General features: G+C 45.2%; 1 protein-coding gene across 1 annotated transcript in view; it reads right to left on the reverse strand.

Moving 5' to 3' along the window:
* The window catches only part of LOC146287186 (disks large-associated protein 2-like), a 53,365-nt gene that overhangs the window by 26,628 nt on the left and 9,387 nt on the right, over positions 1-17,350 (reverse strand). The window contains exons 2-3 of the mRNA XM_084699746.1: positions 10,143-10,302; positions 2,776-3,914 (exon numbers count right to left, since the gene is read on the reverse strand). Of these exons, the coding sequence (XP_084555872.1) occupies positions 2,776-3,914; positions 10,143-10,161 (1,158 nt within the window). The 5' untranslated portion in view covers positions 10,162-10,302. The remainder of the gene's footprint in view (positions 1-2,775; positions 3,915-10,142; positions 10,303-17,350) is intronic.

The raw sequence follows: 17,350 nt of genomic DNA on the forward strand, positions 1-17,350 counted from the left end.
TAAGCTCCAAAAAATCCTTAATTCTCCCTATCAATGCCCGACTTGGCAAGTCAACATGATAATTAGCTGGCGTGCGTATGTCTAGTTTCAAAGCCTTATCAGCAAAACGATCACGTACACTAATTTGGTGTTTGCGTGTTTCGTCTTCCCCACAAGACAGTGAGAATGAAATCCAGCAATTGTGTGGAAACGAAATTAGTCAGGTTTAAAGACCGCAATAAATAAAATGAATTATTTTCCTCCTGATGCCTCGTCTTTGATCAGCTGGGGCACTTGTTAACGAGGCAGGCATCGCTCAAGGAAGCTCAGCACTAGTTCATTACTCGCCCCTTACCTCTTTTCTCAGTTGATGTTACACCTGAAAGACCAGGGAAATGTTAAGCATCATCAGTTTTTGCTACATCCTGAAAATCATTTAATGTTAACCATGAGACACCAGCAACGGTCTCCTGTGTTTAATCATGATGAGTGATAGGAGACAGAACTCAACAAATATAAATAGCCAACATATTTTTTGGCTACCTTTTATAAACACTTGTCAGAAAACACAACAGTTGCCTCTGCTAGATGTAATAACCTATTGGTTCATACTGTAGGCTTGTCCATTTCATGTACTCAATACATTGACTAGGTTCCTTAACAGAGAGTGATGTCATTATCGTGTGCTAGTCATTTCCTGAGGGTCAAACTCAGACCATAACTGTACATCAAGCAGGTAAATGACTTCAGCCGGGGCTGCAGGCACCCCAGGACTATAAAAACTGAGCATCAAAGTCCTGTCAAATGCACCCCTCTGGAGATATGAGATGACCCCTGAAGAGAAGAACCCATTTCATCTCATTTTATTGAGTGTGGCTTGTAGACGGCCCAGGCTTGGGAGTGCTGTGGGAACAATATATACGTAAGGCAATCGTCCTAAATCCTGACAGATTATTCATTACAATTACTAGGTGAAAGAGAATCAGACAGATGTTCAAGTCTGCCCCCAGGACAGGGATTCATGCTATGACCCTAATCCATCTCTGCAATACACACAGGTTGCACTATGCTATCTAAGCACAAAGGGGCCAGGGCTTTTGGGCCCAGGGGACATCATTTGTTACCATGACTGCTGTTCAGCTTGACCTTCAGATGGGTTGCTGTGGAAACATCTGAATCTAAACTTCAAATGTCAAAGGGCAGCTGTAAGAGCGTCCGGTTGGGAAGGTAGACTTCAAGACAATCCAGAGCTCCTTGTCTGAAACCGAGCCTGCTTTTTGTAGCAGGAAGAGACTTCTGATAGTCAAACCATTAGTGTGCAAATGTTTAGAATCTGATTTGTTGCATTGCTTTGTAAAGTCTGTTACTGATCATCCTACTTCAGTGTCAACAACAAAGTGGTGTCCAAAAGATTGATGCAATCTGTGCTGAAGAAACCATGAGTAACTAGGGGGTACGAAGCAAATATAATCCAAATACTTTTTAGACTCAATACATGTAAATATGACCACGTAGGCCTCCTGGAGGTAAACAGGTGACTGGAGGGATCCTATAGCAACAGATCTAACCTGTGCAAAGTGTTTTATTACTCTACTGATGGCTATTTCAGCCAGCGTCCTGCGTTTTGACACCATGCCTTGTGAGCTAATTGGATCTCGTTAGCATAATTAGCTTCCCATGGAAGACACTTGTGACTATAGCTGACAGACAAGATGTTAATTTGATTTAAAGCACAATGCGTCTTTCAATCACTGTCATCCTAGTTGCTTTGCAACAAGGTTTAGGTTATCAAATAGTATTCTACGGACAAATGAATGAACCTGTTCACAGTGACTGTTCATTGGCCTTTGAGAAATTATTTTCTTTTTACGTGAACAAGTGTCTATAGTAATGTTGCGCTCTGACTATAAAGTGATTCCTCTGAGGTGAGAGTTGTTTTCATCAAAGAGAATGAAACTGTGAATAAACATGTATCTAAGCTTCTTTCAAGTTTAGTGTCCACAGCTGTTGGGGACTGCTACATCAAGGCAGCTCTAAACTTGCAATTCAGCTTAGTCTATTTAGGTCACTGTCTGTGTAGCCTGTCGAGGTGCTACAGTTATCTAGCAACGCTACTTAGTCTCAATTGCTGCAGCCCCTTAATGTGTCAGTAGGCTAACACAGCCAGATACCTACACATCTGGCTAGCACACCTTTACAGTAGTTAGTACAGCACAATAAGAAAAAAAACACCAGCTACCTCTTTACAAAACACAGGTGCAAGGAGCATGTTGTTTGTCCACAACACAATGACAATGCTCTCACTGGGAGCCCTCCTCCTTATTACGTACAGTGTCCTCCACCATGACATTGATTCCTTCAATTGATCTCACCATCCTAATAGACAATAGTTCCTTGAGGTAGACCACAATGACCACCTAGATTGGGGAGATTGGGCTCCCACACAGAGAGACAGGAGATTGTTCCCCGGAGACAACAAAACAACAAGACAACAAAAGGAAATGTTCAATCACAGAGGGGGTTTTACTGACCCACTCCCCATCAATTCATCAATCAGGAGTTTGCACTCAAGGGGTGAGGGGCACTCTGTCGATCAATACCATCAATGGCCGCCATGATGTTACATCTTTAAAGGAATAAGACTCAAGCTTTCCAGTAACTTCGCACCAAAACATGTCAGCAGAGAGGAGCCTCGCAATGCATTCGAAACAAATCTGCCGTAAGCTTTTGTGTGAAGTCCAGGAAAAGGCCACAAGATAATACACACACACCTAGCCCCTGAAACAGGGCACTCACCTGCAGGTAGTGACAGGCCCGCAGCGAAGGCTTCAGGTCTGTGTGTATCATGGGTTTTTCTAGGTTGAGTGAGGACTTTCTGTATGCTTCCTTGGCCTGGCTCACCGTCAATGTGGACCACGAACTCCTCTTCATGAACTTCCCCTCGGGCGCCATGGCAATGCTCTCGCACGCCGAGCACTTGACGTCGTTGTTGCTCTTGGAAGTTTTGAGTGACAGGTCCCCAAAGTGACTGTGCATGGAGTCCGGGTAGCAGTGGGAGGCGTGCTCGCCATGGTGATGGCGGCTCATGACACTGGGTGTGCGGTAGGTGCTGTCGCTGTCCAGGTTGTCGTCGGAGCTCCACCAGCCGCCTGAGCGCTGCTTGCGCTCTTTGCTCTTGCTGCGCTTGCTTCCGTGCTTGGAAGAATGGTGGCCGTGGTGACTCCCACCCCCGCCACCCTCCCCCTTGGTGCCGTTCATCTTGGAAGAGCCCTCCAGGGAGTGGGACTTGGTGAAGAGCTTCTGGACAGAGTGGACCAGGTGGCGGATCCGTCCGGGGCTCTCTGCGCGCTGCTCTGCGGTGGTGGTGGTGGCGGTGCGCTGGTACTGCAGCGTATGAAAGCCATCTCGCTGCAGCGGCAGCTGCTTCTCAAACTGGTCCAGCAGGTTGGCGGGGATGCGGTTGCTCTTGGCACCGCCGTGGTGCGAGGAGGCGGAGGAGGAAGCGGCGGCTGCGGCGGTGGAAGTGGCGGAGGCAGTGATGGCAGCGCAGTCATCCCGCGTTGCCGAGTCGTAGTATGGGGAGCTGTAGTGCATTCTGGGGAAGGTGCTGCTGGATACGTAGTCTACGGGGGCGGGTGGAGCCATCAGGACAGGGGACATCACCATGCAGTCGGAGTGGATGGAGCTGCGGGGGGAGTGGCGGAGGTAGTCCATGGGGCAGCTCTCAGTGGGGCTGAGCAGGTAAGATGGGTGGCGGGACTCAGAGCCATGGTGCCCATGGAGCTCGTGGGGGTGGTCGTAGTCCAGGCCATGGGGAGAAGGGATCTGGTGCTGCTGGGAGCGGCTGCCCGATAAGCCCTTCATGTTCCTGGGTGGAGGGAGGCGTCTGTCTTCATCAAAGTGTTGAGACGGGGACCAAGGGGAATACTGCGGGTCTGTCAGGGAAGAGAGAGGGAGAGGGAAAAAAGAGACAGAAAGATTAATGCCTACACTAATTCGAATGCATTCAGTGACCTTAGGAAAGCGCCACTCAGTTCCAAGCACTCCATTTCATCAATACCTGCAGTTACCAGCAAAAACAGCAGTATGGTGATAGAATGCTTACATTTCCATTATATGACTTTCACTGAACACTAATATAGGGCAAAGGTTAATTGATTCATTGATGGAAACAAGAATTATGACTATAATGTCAAGCTAGTTTAAGACATGCATGTGTGTGTGTGCGCCGAAGGCACGAGATCTCGGAAGAATCCTTTGTCCCAAGGACACCTACGGGTATCCCTGGGAAAATCCCTTTCTGCGTGTGTTTGTATTTTATATCCGAAAGCAGCGATTCAACACGCTTAAATTGTATGTTTTTCCTGAAGAAATTTGCAAACATTTTAGTGAGGAGGGAATGTTAAGTGTAAGGTATTTGGGTATTGAGGTATATTAGGCTGTACACAGTATAAGCACTATGATGCACTATATAATCCTGAGGCATGACAACCGATGAGATTGTCCCCTTCTGTAACTGAAGTATTTGTCCCAGACGTTCGTCTGTCCTATGTTTTTTGTAAGGTGGTAAAGTGTGTTTGAGCCAGGCAGAATGGTTCACGATAATCATTATCAGAATTTAACAGTATTTAGAGAGTAGAGGATCCCCCTGTCCTTTCCTTTTTTGACCCTCCCCTTCCCTCTCCTCTCCACCCCTCTATCTGCAACATGTTTCCAGACAGGTAAGACCAGGTTCGATATTTTGAAAGGGATATTTGTAAATGAGTGGTATTGCTAGAGAAATGCCAACAATTACCAATCAGACCGTGGCATGTCAGACAGGAAGTTAAGTCAGGAAATACTAACTTGGGTAGCTTGGATCTGTATCTCTCCCTGTAATTAATGAGATAAAACTCTGCTCCTGCTGCAGGAAACCCCTGCCATGAATACATCTTGTCTTACATAATGTTTAGGGACTCAGATCCCTCGCACTGTATCAAAAGAGACTGAAATAAAATGCACAGTTGTCATGGCAACCACAGTCAAAAACTGAAAAGTATAATGGGATTTTTAAAGGTTGTGTGTGAGGGCTCTGTCTTAAAAGATATGTACACACACACACACACAACACACACAGAGTTGAGCAGTGAAATTGTTTAAATTTATGGATTATCTTGAATCATCAAGCTGTGTTGTTACACTATATTCAATGTTCCATCCCAAGTCATAACATAAGGTAGCTACCATCCACACAATCCTTTATAAGGCTGACTTAAGTCTGGTCACTGTCGCATCCTTCAAGCCAGAGTGAATGAGAGAGAAAGAGAGAGAGGGAGGGAGGGAGGGAGGGAGGGAGGGAGGGAGGGAGGGAGGGAGGGAGGGAGGGAGGGAGGGAGGGAGGGAGGGAGGGAGGGAGGGAGGGAGGGAGGGAGGGAGGGAGGGAGGGAGGGAGGGAGGGAGGGAGGGAGGGAGGGAGGGAGGGAGGGAGGGAGGGAGGGAGGGAGGGAGGGAGGGAGGGAGGGAGGGAGGGAGGGAGGGAGAAACAGCCAATCCCTTAGTAGAGACAGGACATAGACCCAACACAGACAGGTTTGGCAGTATGATAAATCATACTGGAGAATCCCAAGCTGAACGTTCTCTCCACACTCTCATACATTTTGCCTTGGTTTATGACTAAAATATCAGGAGATATTAGTTCCCTTATATGTTAGTATATATAAGGAAATGTTTGTGATCAGCCCATTGAAATATATTGTACACATACACTTGATATACGGGGCCATGGGAGCATAATCTTATGCCGTCCAGATGGTCAAAGTCACAACCCTGCTAACCCCACACACCCACCGGTACAGTGACAGGCCAGATCCATGACTCTATTAGACACACATCAAGGGATCATTGAGAGGATGGAGGGCGAGGCTGGATAAGTGGCTTGCCAACCTAAACAGTGCAACCTGCACCTGCACTATAACAATCTCTCTCTCCCTTTCTCTCTCTCTCCTTGTCCCCTCTTTTATTATTTCTCTTTCTCTGTTTCTTTCTCCCTCTCTCCCCTCTCTCCATCTTCTTTCTTTCTCTCTCTCTCTCTCTCTCTCTCTCTACAATGCAGCACAGCAAAGCAGATGACAAGGACTAGGTAGTTGCCAAGGCAACTAAATGTGCGAAAATTAGGCCAGCAGCAGACATGTACATATAGAGGGCTACCTACATAGCCTATGTAAATAGCACAATGTACTGGAAGTCCACACGCACAGCACACGTATCACACAAGGTAGAACTCTGGAATACCTAAGAAGTTACACACTCTTGAGCATACACAAGAATACAACTGGAACTGAAGTATTACTGACATGATTCAAGCGTTCCAGATGAAATGATACTGGGTGCTTTTGCCTGCTTTGCTCCTACATGAGCTGAGACTTGAAGGGGTTATTGAGTGGTGCGACCGGAGCGCCGTCTCTTTCCAGCAGGTTGGGGCCAGATACAGCACACCCACACAGCCAAGCTAGGACTCTGCCTGCCTGTCTCTCCCTGCAGAATACCCACAGCACTCCTTCCCTCCGTCAAGAGATCTCAGCCTCATGTTATTCCAATAAATTGGAGTGGGAGAGAGAGGCTGGATGGTTACCCATTCAGCACGTACTGTTGTGCAACAGAGTACATTTACATTTTAGTCATTTAGCAGACGCTCTTATCCAGAGCGACTTACAGTAAGTACAAGGACATTCTCCCCGAGGCAAGTAGGGTGAAGTGCCTTGCCCAAGGACACAACGTCATGTGCACCGGCCGGGAGTCGAACTGGCAACCTTCAAATTACTAGTCCGATGCTCTACCCGCTCAGCCACCTGACTCCACCTGTATGCACTCTCTAGTTTGACTACAGGCCTCCATCACAGTGAGGGGCACTGACGGCTGTACAGGGACAGTCCTCCCAAATCATTTCTTTTCAAAACAAGATGGAAGTCATTCTGTTCCCTCGCAAAACTTTAGTTGAATCTACTGTAGTTTAGACCCAGATCAGATTCAGGCTTCATAATAAGTCTATCACCATAGGAACAAGTGAGAACACCGTAAGGCCATGTGTTAAATTAGAACTTTGATTTTGCATCTCCAACCAAAAAGGGGGGCTGCTAGGATGGATAGATTGTAAGGTGAAAGGTGTGTGTGTGTGCGGTGGGGGGGATTCATCAATCCTACAGAAGATGGCCTTGGTCAAACTGAACCACTCAGCCTACAATTACTGTCATACCGTTAGTGGTTCCCTCCCACCCAGCGCACTATGTAATTACAAGAGTTGAACATTAAAGCACAAGATAGTCGAACAGACCCAAGGACCTGCTTCTCATTGGTCACCCGATATCACCCGGCACATCAGACGAAGATAAACCATTGACATCCTTTAACGGTATAGGTCCACCCCACAACCATTCAACAGTGACTTGTACCTTTGTGAAGGTAACTTGATAGGAAATAAGTACTGTATTTGTAATGCAGCGCGGAAGTGATCTTTGAGTTATGTTAGATAACATGCTAAAAAGCAAAACAGCTTCACAAAGTGACACTTCTACAAGTCAGTTCCCCACTGCACTTTCAAAGCAGTAGTCACACAACCAACCTCTGGGAGTCCTTTATTGCCCTAATACTCCATTGTCTAACCAATGCTTTGATTTCATGACATCTGTTCACTCGATCAGTCGCCGTAAACAGAAATTATATTGTTAGTAAGCATTGTTAGTGGATTTTCACCCCAGGGTCTTGATTGCCTCCAATCTCATTGCAGTTATTCTGCTGCATAATCAGCCTCCATGTACAGTAGTAAATGATTTAAAAATCCATTCAGAATAATATTTTGGCATAATGCAAGACATTTGGATCCCACAAAACAATAACCTTTTTATTTTAAGATATATTTTTTTCCACTATCCTTCTTCATTGGACAATGACAGTTAAAGTTTACTGGAAAGGCAGGGGTGAGAGAGAGGGGAAGACATCCAGCAAAGAGCCAGGGCCAGATTCAAACCCAGACCACTGTGGTAAGGTTACAATCAATTCAACATTGTGGTGAGAATTCTGGGTATATTCATATTAATTGATACTACATTAAATCAATGAGAATGCCAGTTTAGTTCATGGTACTGAATTGAAGATGAAAACGTAATAATAATACTGCAATGGACAGTTTTCTTGCTCATAATGAACATTATTGTTCTGCTTCAGAAATGAAGAGACACGGTCATGCTGAATGAATATGACACTCATTAGGGATGAATACGTTAGAACATGGCATTAATCTGTTTCACAAAACGGTCAATCTCCAGCTCATTATCACCATATTAGTTGCAGTTGTCACACAGCATGCTTTCCATACAGTAAAGCCATCAACTGATACAGGGGAGGCCAGGAACCTGGAAGATCAATAGGGTATTAAACAAAAAAGCAATAAACCCCCAACTGCCTTTAAAAAAATGTTTATTTCCTTTCACAGTAAACCAGCATGAAGTCTTACAGGCAGATAAGTAGCCCCTGAATCAGCCTCTGTCGGAAACCACTACTGGGCCCGACACTCTGGTTTTCCAGGAATCCCTATTTGACCTTGAGGCTGGTGAGAACAGCCTGGAGAGGTGACAAATCCAATCTGGAAGTCTATGAAACATTGATGAGAGTGATATCACACCTAACATAACCACTACAGTGGCGCTAGATCAACAGAGCAGCAGATCAACAGGCTAAATCCTCACACACTCACCACTATTGCTTCCGTCAGCACCTGATGCAGCCTCCAAATCTCCCAGATTCCCGTGAATAAGGCCACACACACACACGCGCACACACTCATGAGAAGAGGGATTAGGGCCAGAAGAGAAAGCTAATGCTATGCTACGCTAACCATGCCACAGACCAGGGCCTAGCTGCCTGGCTGCCTGCTCTTGAGATGATTGCATAACTTGGCACCAGCCCATCCCTCCTCCTCCACACCATGCTAGTGCTGTGGGGAATAGGGGAGGGCAGGCAACAGGCAGCCTCCTGCAGCACGTGAATCACATAGTTTGAAATAACAGCCAGTGCATCGATCGCAGGGGGGCAACAGAGTCCTTTCTGAATCAATGCTTATTACTTGCTTGGTCTGTTTTCTAACCCTGACCACTAAACCGTGGTGTAACCTAAATCATCGGCTGTGAGGGATTGACACCCCTCCACAGTCCCTGCCGTCATGGCTGCCAACAGATATTCTGACGAGCTCTGGATAGTGCAGTCTGTGTCACTGTGCAGTTGATGAGTGTCTCAACATAAAAGGAAACCATACCTATTCAACAACATTTTAGCTGTTACTCTTCTTTCCAAAGCACTATTTATTCAAACATGTCTCCTTTTTTAAATGGTATTAGAAGCCTACACCCTACCCACCAACAGTTTACAGCCTACCCACCAACAGTTCTTATAAAATAGGTTGAGTAAATTATTTTATAGCAATCAGTCACGGTGCACTTCTGTTCATGAAGAGCTCCAGCACAGGGGTTGTTACATAAGGAAAGAGTGACAGACATTGCTATCGAGCTAAGAAAGCGAGCAAAATTAGACGAGCTTTGCAGCAGAAGCTGCGTTCAACCTTTGATATTCCCTCTCCCACTCCCTCCCACTGCAGCTTCTCATCAGCAGACACTGGCTCATGTTGTAGCGACGCCACGCACTCCAGCAGCCTCTGTCTACACGCCCCGGAAGAATGACCGAATAGGGAGCTAGTCTATCACTGGTCTGATGAAGCATCTCCCAAATCCTCCCACTGCATTCTGGCCTTGTCACTATGATACTGTCTGTTATGCAGTGAATATGCTGCGAGGCTGCAGCAAGCCTGATCTCCTCAGTCTGCAGAGAGTGCATGAGTGCTGTACTGCATGTGTTTATGTGAGCAACATCTCGGATGAAAGGATAATCAAGCAGACGTAATCTCTTCAATCTTACCTATACTGTATCAGTCTTTCGAAATGCTGTAGAAGTATTAACTCTTCAAAACGATGAGAAAATGTTTCAACCTCATACAATGCTTTCATACAAATCATTTACAAACGGCTATCAAATGGTAGAGCTAATACATTGTGGGTTATTATAACTGGTTTCAAAATGACAGTTGATATAAAGTTGATAATGTGTTAACGGAAATACTGGAGAAATGCAAGACTGACTTTGGTATTCAAAATCCATTTAGCACTGAAGTAGGTCTGGAATCAGGGGGGTATTGTCCTCATGAGCTGGGGTGATCTGCTCCGGCCATCTTCTTCCATCTGTCTCGGAGAGCCACTTCACGGGCTAACCAGATATGACACAGCAAGCCAACCATCGAAGCTGAAGGAAAAAAAGAAGAGTAATGTTATAATGGCTTTTCAATGAAAGCCCTTGCAGATCCCAGCCCGAGTCTTTACTCCAACGTCATGGAGGGCATCAGGGATGCAGGATGGACCACTGAAGGGTCTGTTACACCTACGATAACACCAAGGTCATCAGAATGTCGCTGAACATGTTGAAAATGAAATGAAGAAATGCTTAGGTGAAGAGCTTAGAGGTTGATGGATGGTTGAATGATGGGTACATCTGAACAGGCAGAAGATAAGCGGAGGTGTCTGAAGTTCGGAGAGTTCACTCACTTGCCTAGCTATCAGGTGGGAGAAGGAATATTGACAAATCTCCATGGAAACTATTAAGGTGATAACATTTCACTTTGACAATCTCCTGTTTACTTAAAGCTATTTAAGAGAGCTTCTTCCCCTATAATTACTGTACTCATCATAGTGCCAAGTTGTAGAGTGTACATTCAAGCAAACATCGCTTCTTAACATCAATCATTATATGGTACAATTATTTTCATTTAACCTCTGAATTGATGGTACAGTACTGGAATGGTACAGAATTACAAACAGAAGATGTCCTTGTCATCTACACAGTCTATTCCTTACATGCTCTCATTTCCACATGACAGGGATCCCTTCATTTCTTATACAAAATACATTTTGACAATCATATTATCCAAGTCAACATACCGAGGAATAACTGCAAGTGGAAACATATTGTTCTCAATTTTCTTGGAAGTTACATGAAGGTATGATGGAGATCTATATACCTGTTGGTTGTTTCTATGGAAACTCCTTATCTCCTAGCAACCTCAGTCTATAAGTGGTTTTATATAACCACGGTCCATCCATTCATAAAAACAGGGGGGGGGGGGGAATCATCATAGACACTCTCTTGATAGAGGTCAACAGATGGCTTTAAAAGTCATAGTTACAGTATATCATCAATGAACTGCTGCCAGACATAAATCCTCCATAAATCTGTAACGATTTTTGTTATCCTATTGTTGTTGTTCTCTAAACATTTGATCATAATGTTTGCAACCCAACTCCGGTCTCACAGGAGTGAATAGACAGGTAAATGACAACCAGTGGAGGTCCCAATGAGTGTCTGTGGGCGTAGAGGGTGTTCCTCTGGTGTACAGTATGTGAGGGAATAGCACACCCTGCATGAGAAGTGGTCTCTTTTCAAGCAGTCTGCAAATAAGCAATCTATGTCCAGGCACCACTGAGAACCAGAGGGGATCATTTCCAACAGCGCCTGAAGACTGCAACTTTCTCTAGATATGCAGGTCTGGCAAATGTGTTACTTTAGCTTCCTCTCTGCATTATGTTCTGCCCTCAATATGTTCAGCTACCTTGAGAGTCTCTGATATGATTTCATTTTGTTTGTCTCCAATATGTACAGGGGTGACACGGCGTAAAAAAACCCCGCCATTTTAATGGCCTAATTCTTACGTTCACTTGAGCAGGGCTTTCCATAGCCAATTATGGACGCTGTGCGCTTTCAGGACACTGATGGGATGGCGAGCCAGGAAGAGCTGGTTTACACAGGCTCCTGGCTCCTGGCTCCTGGCTCCTGCTATGGTAAGCTATAGTTCTAAAGTGGGACTTTATATCTGAGGTTTTAGAGATGATCCACATACTTCATCAGGCTTCTGTCAGGTATCATTCCATCTGTCCTGAGCAGAGAGAGATAGAAACGGCTCCCCTCATACAACAAAAAACCTGTGCTGTAGTTTGCACTGGATTATCAAAGCACCTGTTTGGAATGTGAGCTGATGACTACCCACAACACACCAGACATTTGACTGCAGTAGAAACACTCATGTTAATGGTTGAGGAGAGCATGGATGAAGATAGAACATCACTAGAGCAGGATGTGAGTCAAACATACAGTAGGTGGGGAGGAAAACCGAGAGGCCATCTTACAAGAGGCTATAAAAAGATCTTGTTTCTTGGCAGACGACTCACGCAGCACGGCCGAACCCACAATCCTCCACTCAGCCACACACTGGTAAGTGGCCTAGTGGAATTAAAAAGTCTTTGGCCCCTGGAGGGACTGAATGTTTGGGCCGTCCTCTGGGCATGATGAGAATAGGAATGAGACCTAACTGCATTACTGCAACCTCCAAAGGTCACACCACAACCGGCCTTACAAAGAAGGCATATTGTATACAGTCAATGTGCCACATGGTAATGTAACACAGGGCTTCTGACAGGTATTCAGAGATGGTGAGTGTGGGTGCGGGGTTGGGAAGGTAAGGGTATTGGGAGGAGATTCTAAGAATGCTACTAAAACAGTCTGAGGAGGGTGGAACAAAACACTCTGATGGTGTGGGCAGGAGAGTGGCATGTTGCTGTGGTAACCTTGTCTCACTATCAAGACAGGCTACCATGGTGAGGAAAAAAACAACTAAAGGCTGCTTGTTGACAAGGAGCTCCTTCCAGAGCACCCAGAAAGATTCCACACAAGATTGAGCGAACAAAGAACGATTTTCTTTTTTCTTTTTATAAGTGACTGATTGCCTCATGCAGTATTTACCTCCAGACCCTACATGCACAGATAACAACAGCCACATTTCATGCACACAAAGCACCACTAACCCAGGCCTAAAAGTAAATGGACAAAAAACTCTTGCAAAACATATTTGATATGTCTGGCATGCATTGCATTGTCAGTCGAGCTTCTGGAATCCTCCACACACATACATCCTTCATTGACTCATAGCGGCTCATCCACTGCACCCGCTTGCTCTCAGACACATAAGGATGTGTGAAGCATCGGTCCTGTTGGGTGAGTCAAAGAGGTGCTGGGACTGTCTCCCCCGCTTGTCACCACGAGTGTCTGTCACACGTTGGAGAGGGTGACAGAGCCTCAGTCTGACCAGTATAGAGCCAGTGGAGCATCAGGCCCGGATGACAGACCGCTCGCTCACACACGAGCTGAGACTCATTAGAGATACTATGGTGTGTGACCTTCAGAGAACACACGCACTAAAAGCGTATATACACATTTGGACGCACACACGCATGCACATGTGCCAAGCAAACACACTTGCATGCATACACCATCCACACGCAACAGTATACAAAAGACAAGCACACACGAACACGAACACGCGCACACAAACACTCACTCAGTCCATTCAATGGGTCGAAAGAAAGCAACAATCTACCCATTTACTCAATCAGGGTTGTCTCTGCACTACATTCAGCTGCAGAACACTGCTAAGTGGGCTTTAATCATATACATCAGACTCTGGAATAAGGATATAGTATACATTGATCAGCTATCGCTTCCGAACAGGAAGCAACAGCAACTCCTAAATGCCGTTATCATCTTTGCAGCAAGCCACTGATTTAGTCTTGAATAACAATCCTGTAAAAAGTTTACCCTGCTCAGGAAAGGGATGTAGTATTCTATTGTCATGCAATACCCAGCCCACACTGGAAAACATTACAAATTGATTTCCAGTGTCATCCTAGGATATGACAGGAGGTATGTGTCTGCTGTGTCAAACAAACAGTTTGTGTCGATCAAAGTTACAGTTCAAGTTATATGTGAGATAAATACAGTGCCAGCGTACATGTTAAGCATCAGAACTGCAGTTGGACCGGGTGTACTGTTAGCTTCCCACTAACCGCTCTGTGCCCATTGACAGTTTAACAGTAGAAGTATGCCACTAAATCTCTCTCTCTCTCTCTCTCTCTCTCTCTGTCTCTCTCTCTCTCTCTTTCTCTCTCTCTCTCTCTCTCTCTCTCTCTCTCTCTCTCTCTCTCTCTCTCTCTCTCTCTCTCTCTCTTTCTCTCTCTCTCTCTCTCTCTCTCTCTCTCTCTCTCTCTCTCTCTCTCTCTCTCTCTCTCTCTCATAATTGCTTCTCTCTCCCGTTCTCTATCCTATTCTTTCGCTTTCTAGCTCAATCTCTCGCTCTCTGTCATTGTTACAGAAACTGTACTTGCTTATCTGACAGCGTGATCCTCCAAAGAGCTAGGCAATAATATAGAACGAGGCAATATTCTACATTTTACCGACTATTAAGAGATGGCGTTTGGAGAAACTCACAGCCTCGTAACAAGGCGCATGCTATGTCATTTCCATTCTCGGCTAGAGGTATTTACCAGGGTTACATTGAGCTTCAGGTAGATGTTGATATTCAAAAATCCAGTACCACTGGCACAGGCATAATTCACTTTATTCAATATATACTTTACTCAGATGGGAAAACAGCGGGAGAAGGGGAATACATTTTTTTTCCATTTGCTTTCAAGACATAATGTTTTTTTTCTATTGGATGTGTATGAACAGAAGCTGACAGATGACTACCACTGACTAAACAAACTGCACCCCACAGAAGTCCGTGGAGTCTTCTTTGATCATTCTTGCTTCCTCGTCACATTTCTCTTTGTTGTCAAGCTATCAACCTCAAAAAGTCTAGTCTGTCTAAGAAAAAAAGTTGAAAAAAATCTCCCTGAGGTATTTTGCCCTCAGACGTCCCTTTTATCCTCTTCGTATTACATGTAATAACAAGGTGAGACACTCTAGTTTGATTATTGTGGCATTGCGCTGAGAAACTTGCAAATCCCACTGATCAACACACTCTTCCTCACAGGAGGAAAGGAATGAGAAAAGGATTACCGTACTCCCACAATGCTGCTTCTTATTCCCTTAGATAGGTTATTTTGCACAATTATGAATGACACTTTCTTCTCATTAACATTAAAATGACGACCTCTAATTGGATACTTACACCTTTCTAAATTACTGACATAAAATGATGTCGACCCACACCTTGCCTGGCCACTCCCCTTAATCTCTGGCCTTTGCACTGACTGCCTCCCCATTCTCAGTCTAATGAGATTAGAACTGTAGATAGAGGGTAAAAACTGTTTAATTGAGAACGTAAACACACACAGCGTAACCTTGTGTAGCCAGTCTGCATTATTGATGAGCAGTGAGTACTTGAAGCGAGAGCATGAAGACACCGCTTGCCTATCAAAGCCTTTATCTGGACTTGTTTTGGGGCTGGATCCTGGTGTGTGCCACACATATTGATTTTACTGCAGGGCAAGCGATTTATCAGTATTACTTGGGGACTTTGAACATCGTTTACATAAAGTATGAGACAATGCGGCCCATTTTTAATTGGATGGACCTCATCTAGGCTCGCAGCACATCCTATTGACAGGCAGGCACAAGCATGCAGTCCGACACACACACACACACACACACACAATTCAGCGTGAGCTCACTTACAACTGAGCCACCGGGTAATTAGCTAAAACCAGTTTTGTGGTCTGATAAAGTAAAAGGGACGCCTGCAGGGAGAATGAACAGTGTGTTTTTGGCTCCAATGGAGCACTGAGATGGATGAGATACCAACACCATGTACAAACCTCAGAGGAGAGGAGAGCACCGCAGAGGAGAAGAAAAGGAGAGCAAAGCGGAGGAGTAAAATGAGGAATGGAGAGGACAGCCAGAGAAACAAGAAAAGTAGGGAGGTTTAAACCCCAATCAAGAGAGCTATCACTTGTCTTCCATTTCTAGGGCCGTGTACAGAGCCCATAACACTGAGCCCATCCTCACCAGGTGCTCCGCTCCTCTTTACCAGCTAGTTTGACAGCTTCCTCAAAGATGTGGAAGCTGGACCTCCGCCAGACCTTTATGAGCTGAATCTCATTTGGCTGTGCCTCTGTGTGCGCTGACAACAGCCTGTTCATAAATGCAGCAACACAGAGGAAGGAAGTCAAGATAAAGACCAGACATTGTGACATCAGCAGCTGCTGGGGCTGCTCTAGCCTGTCACTGGTGGATTCTTTTTACCTTTACTGGATTGTGTCAAAGTGTCACAACAATAAAACACCCTCCTAATTTTCACTCAAAATCATATCAAATTGAGACAGGGTTGCCGCGGCTACAGGCACTATGGTAGTGCATAACTAGTGGTCCTTACCACAGCTAGACCCATACCAACTCTAGTACTGCATCTCTACATGCACAGTAGCTAATACATGTTATATTTCATGTATGTAGACTAGCAGTATGAATGTGTCCTTGAACAAACATTCCTCCCACCCACCCCTGGATATAGCCCCTCCCCTATGATAGCTCATCAAGCCATCAGCCCTGAGGGTGGGAGAGGTTAATGAGACCCATGACTCGTCACTGTGGGGGGTATACCCTCCAAAGGGGGGTAACCTAATGGTGAAACAAAACCATGTGATGTCACCATGTTAGATGGACTGCTTCCCTGCTTGGGAGTATTGCACGGTTGAGTCAAATGGAACTGGTTCGTTTGTGGAAGCAGACTGCTCATGAACCAAACTTGAGATCAGCAAAGATCCAGTGATCGCAGCAGTATGGGGGATGGTTAAGCTTAGATAGCTCTGTCTCTCCCCAAAAAGGTTTTGCCACTTACAGTGATGGTCTAACAATGAAATCTCACAACTAAAGTCCTGTACAGCCAATGAGAATAATGCCCTTAGCTTTTGTGAGAACATCCGAAAATATACATTTTACAGCTCAGTGACAGACAATGAAATAGAGTGAAAGAGTAAGAGACAGAGAAGGAGAGAGAGAGAGAGAGAGAGAGAGAGAGAGAGAGAGAGAGAGAGAGAGAGAGAGAGAGAGAGAGAGAGAGAGAGAGAGAGAGAGAGAGAGAGAGAGAGAGAGAGAGAGAGAGAGAGAGAGAGTCCAGCTTGCACATGTCCACAGCGGGATAACAAGGAACTTAGCTTTCACAGTTGCTTTTTTTGGATGTGGCTATCCTTCAGAAAAATGCTGAAACCGGTTGCTAGGCAACGCCAAATATGTCAGCAGCAGAGACAGATAGTGAGGTACCTCTTCCTGCTTACAACTTTAGTCTTCTCCACACAGAGGGAGCACAGCCTGTAGGTCAGGAAATGAGATAAATGACATGGCTAAAACATTGTTCCCATTGTCAGTAACTTAATCATGACTAAAACAACGTTACATAACAGAAAAATGCAGGGGGGACAGATACTACAGTAGTGACTCACTGTCACCTCACAAATTACCCAGCAGT

Source organism: Hypomesus nipponensis, chromosome 6, assembly GCF_054491055.1.
Source record: "Hypomesus nipponensis isolate SF chromosome 6, ASM5449105v1, whole genome shotgun sequence".
In the NCBI taxonomy this organism is placed as follows: Eukaryota; Metazoa; Chordata; class Actinopteri; order Osmeriformes; family Osmeridae; genus Hypomesus; species Hypomesus nipponensis.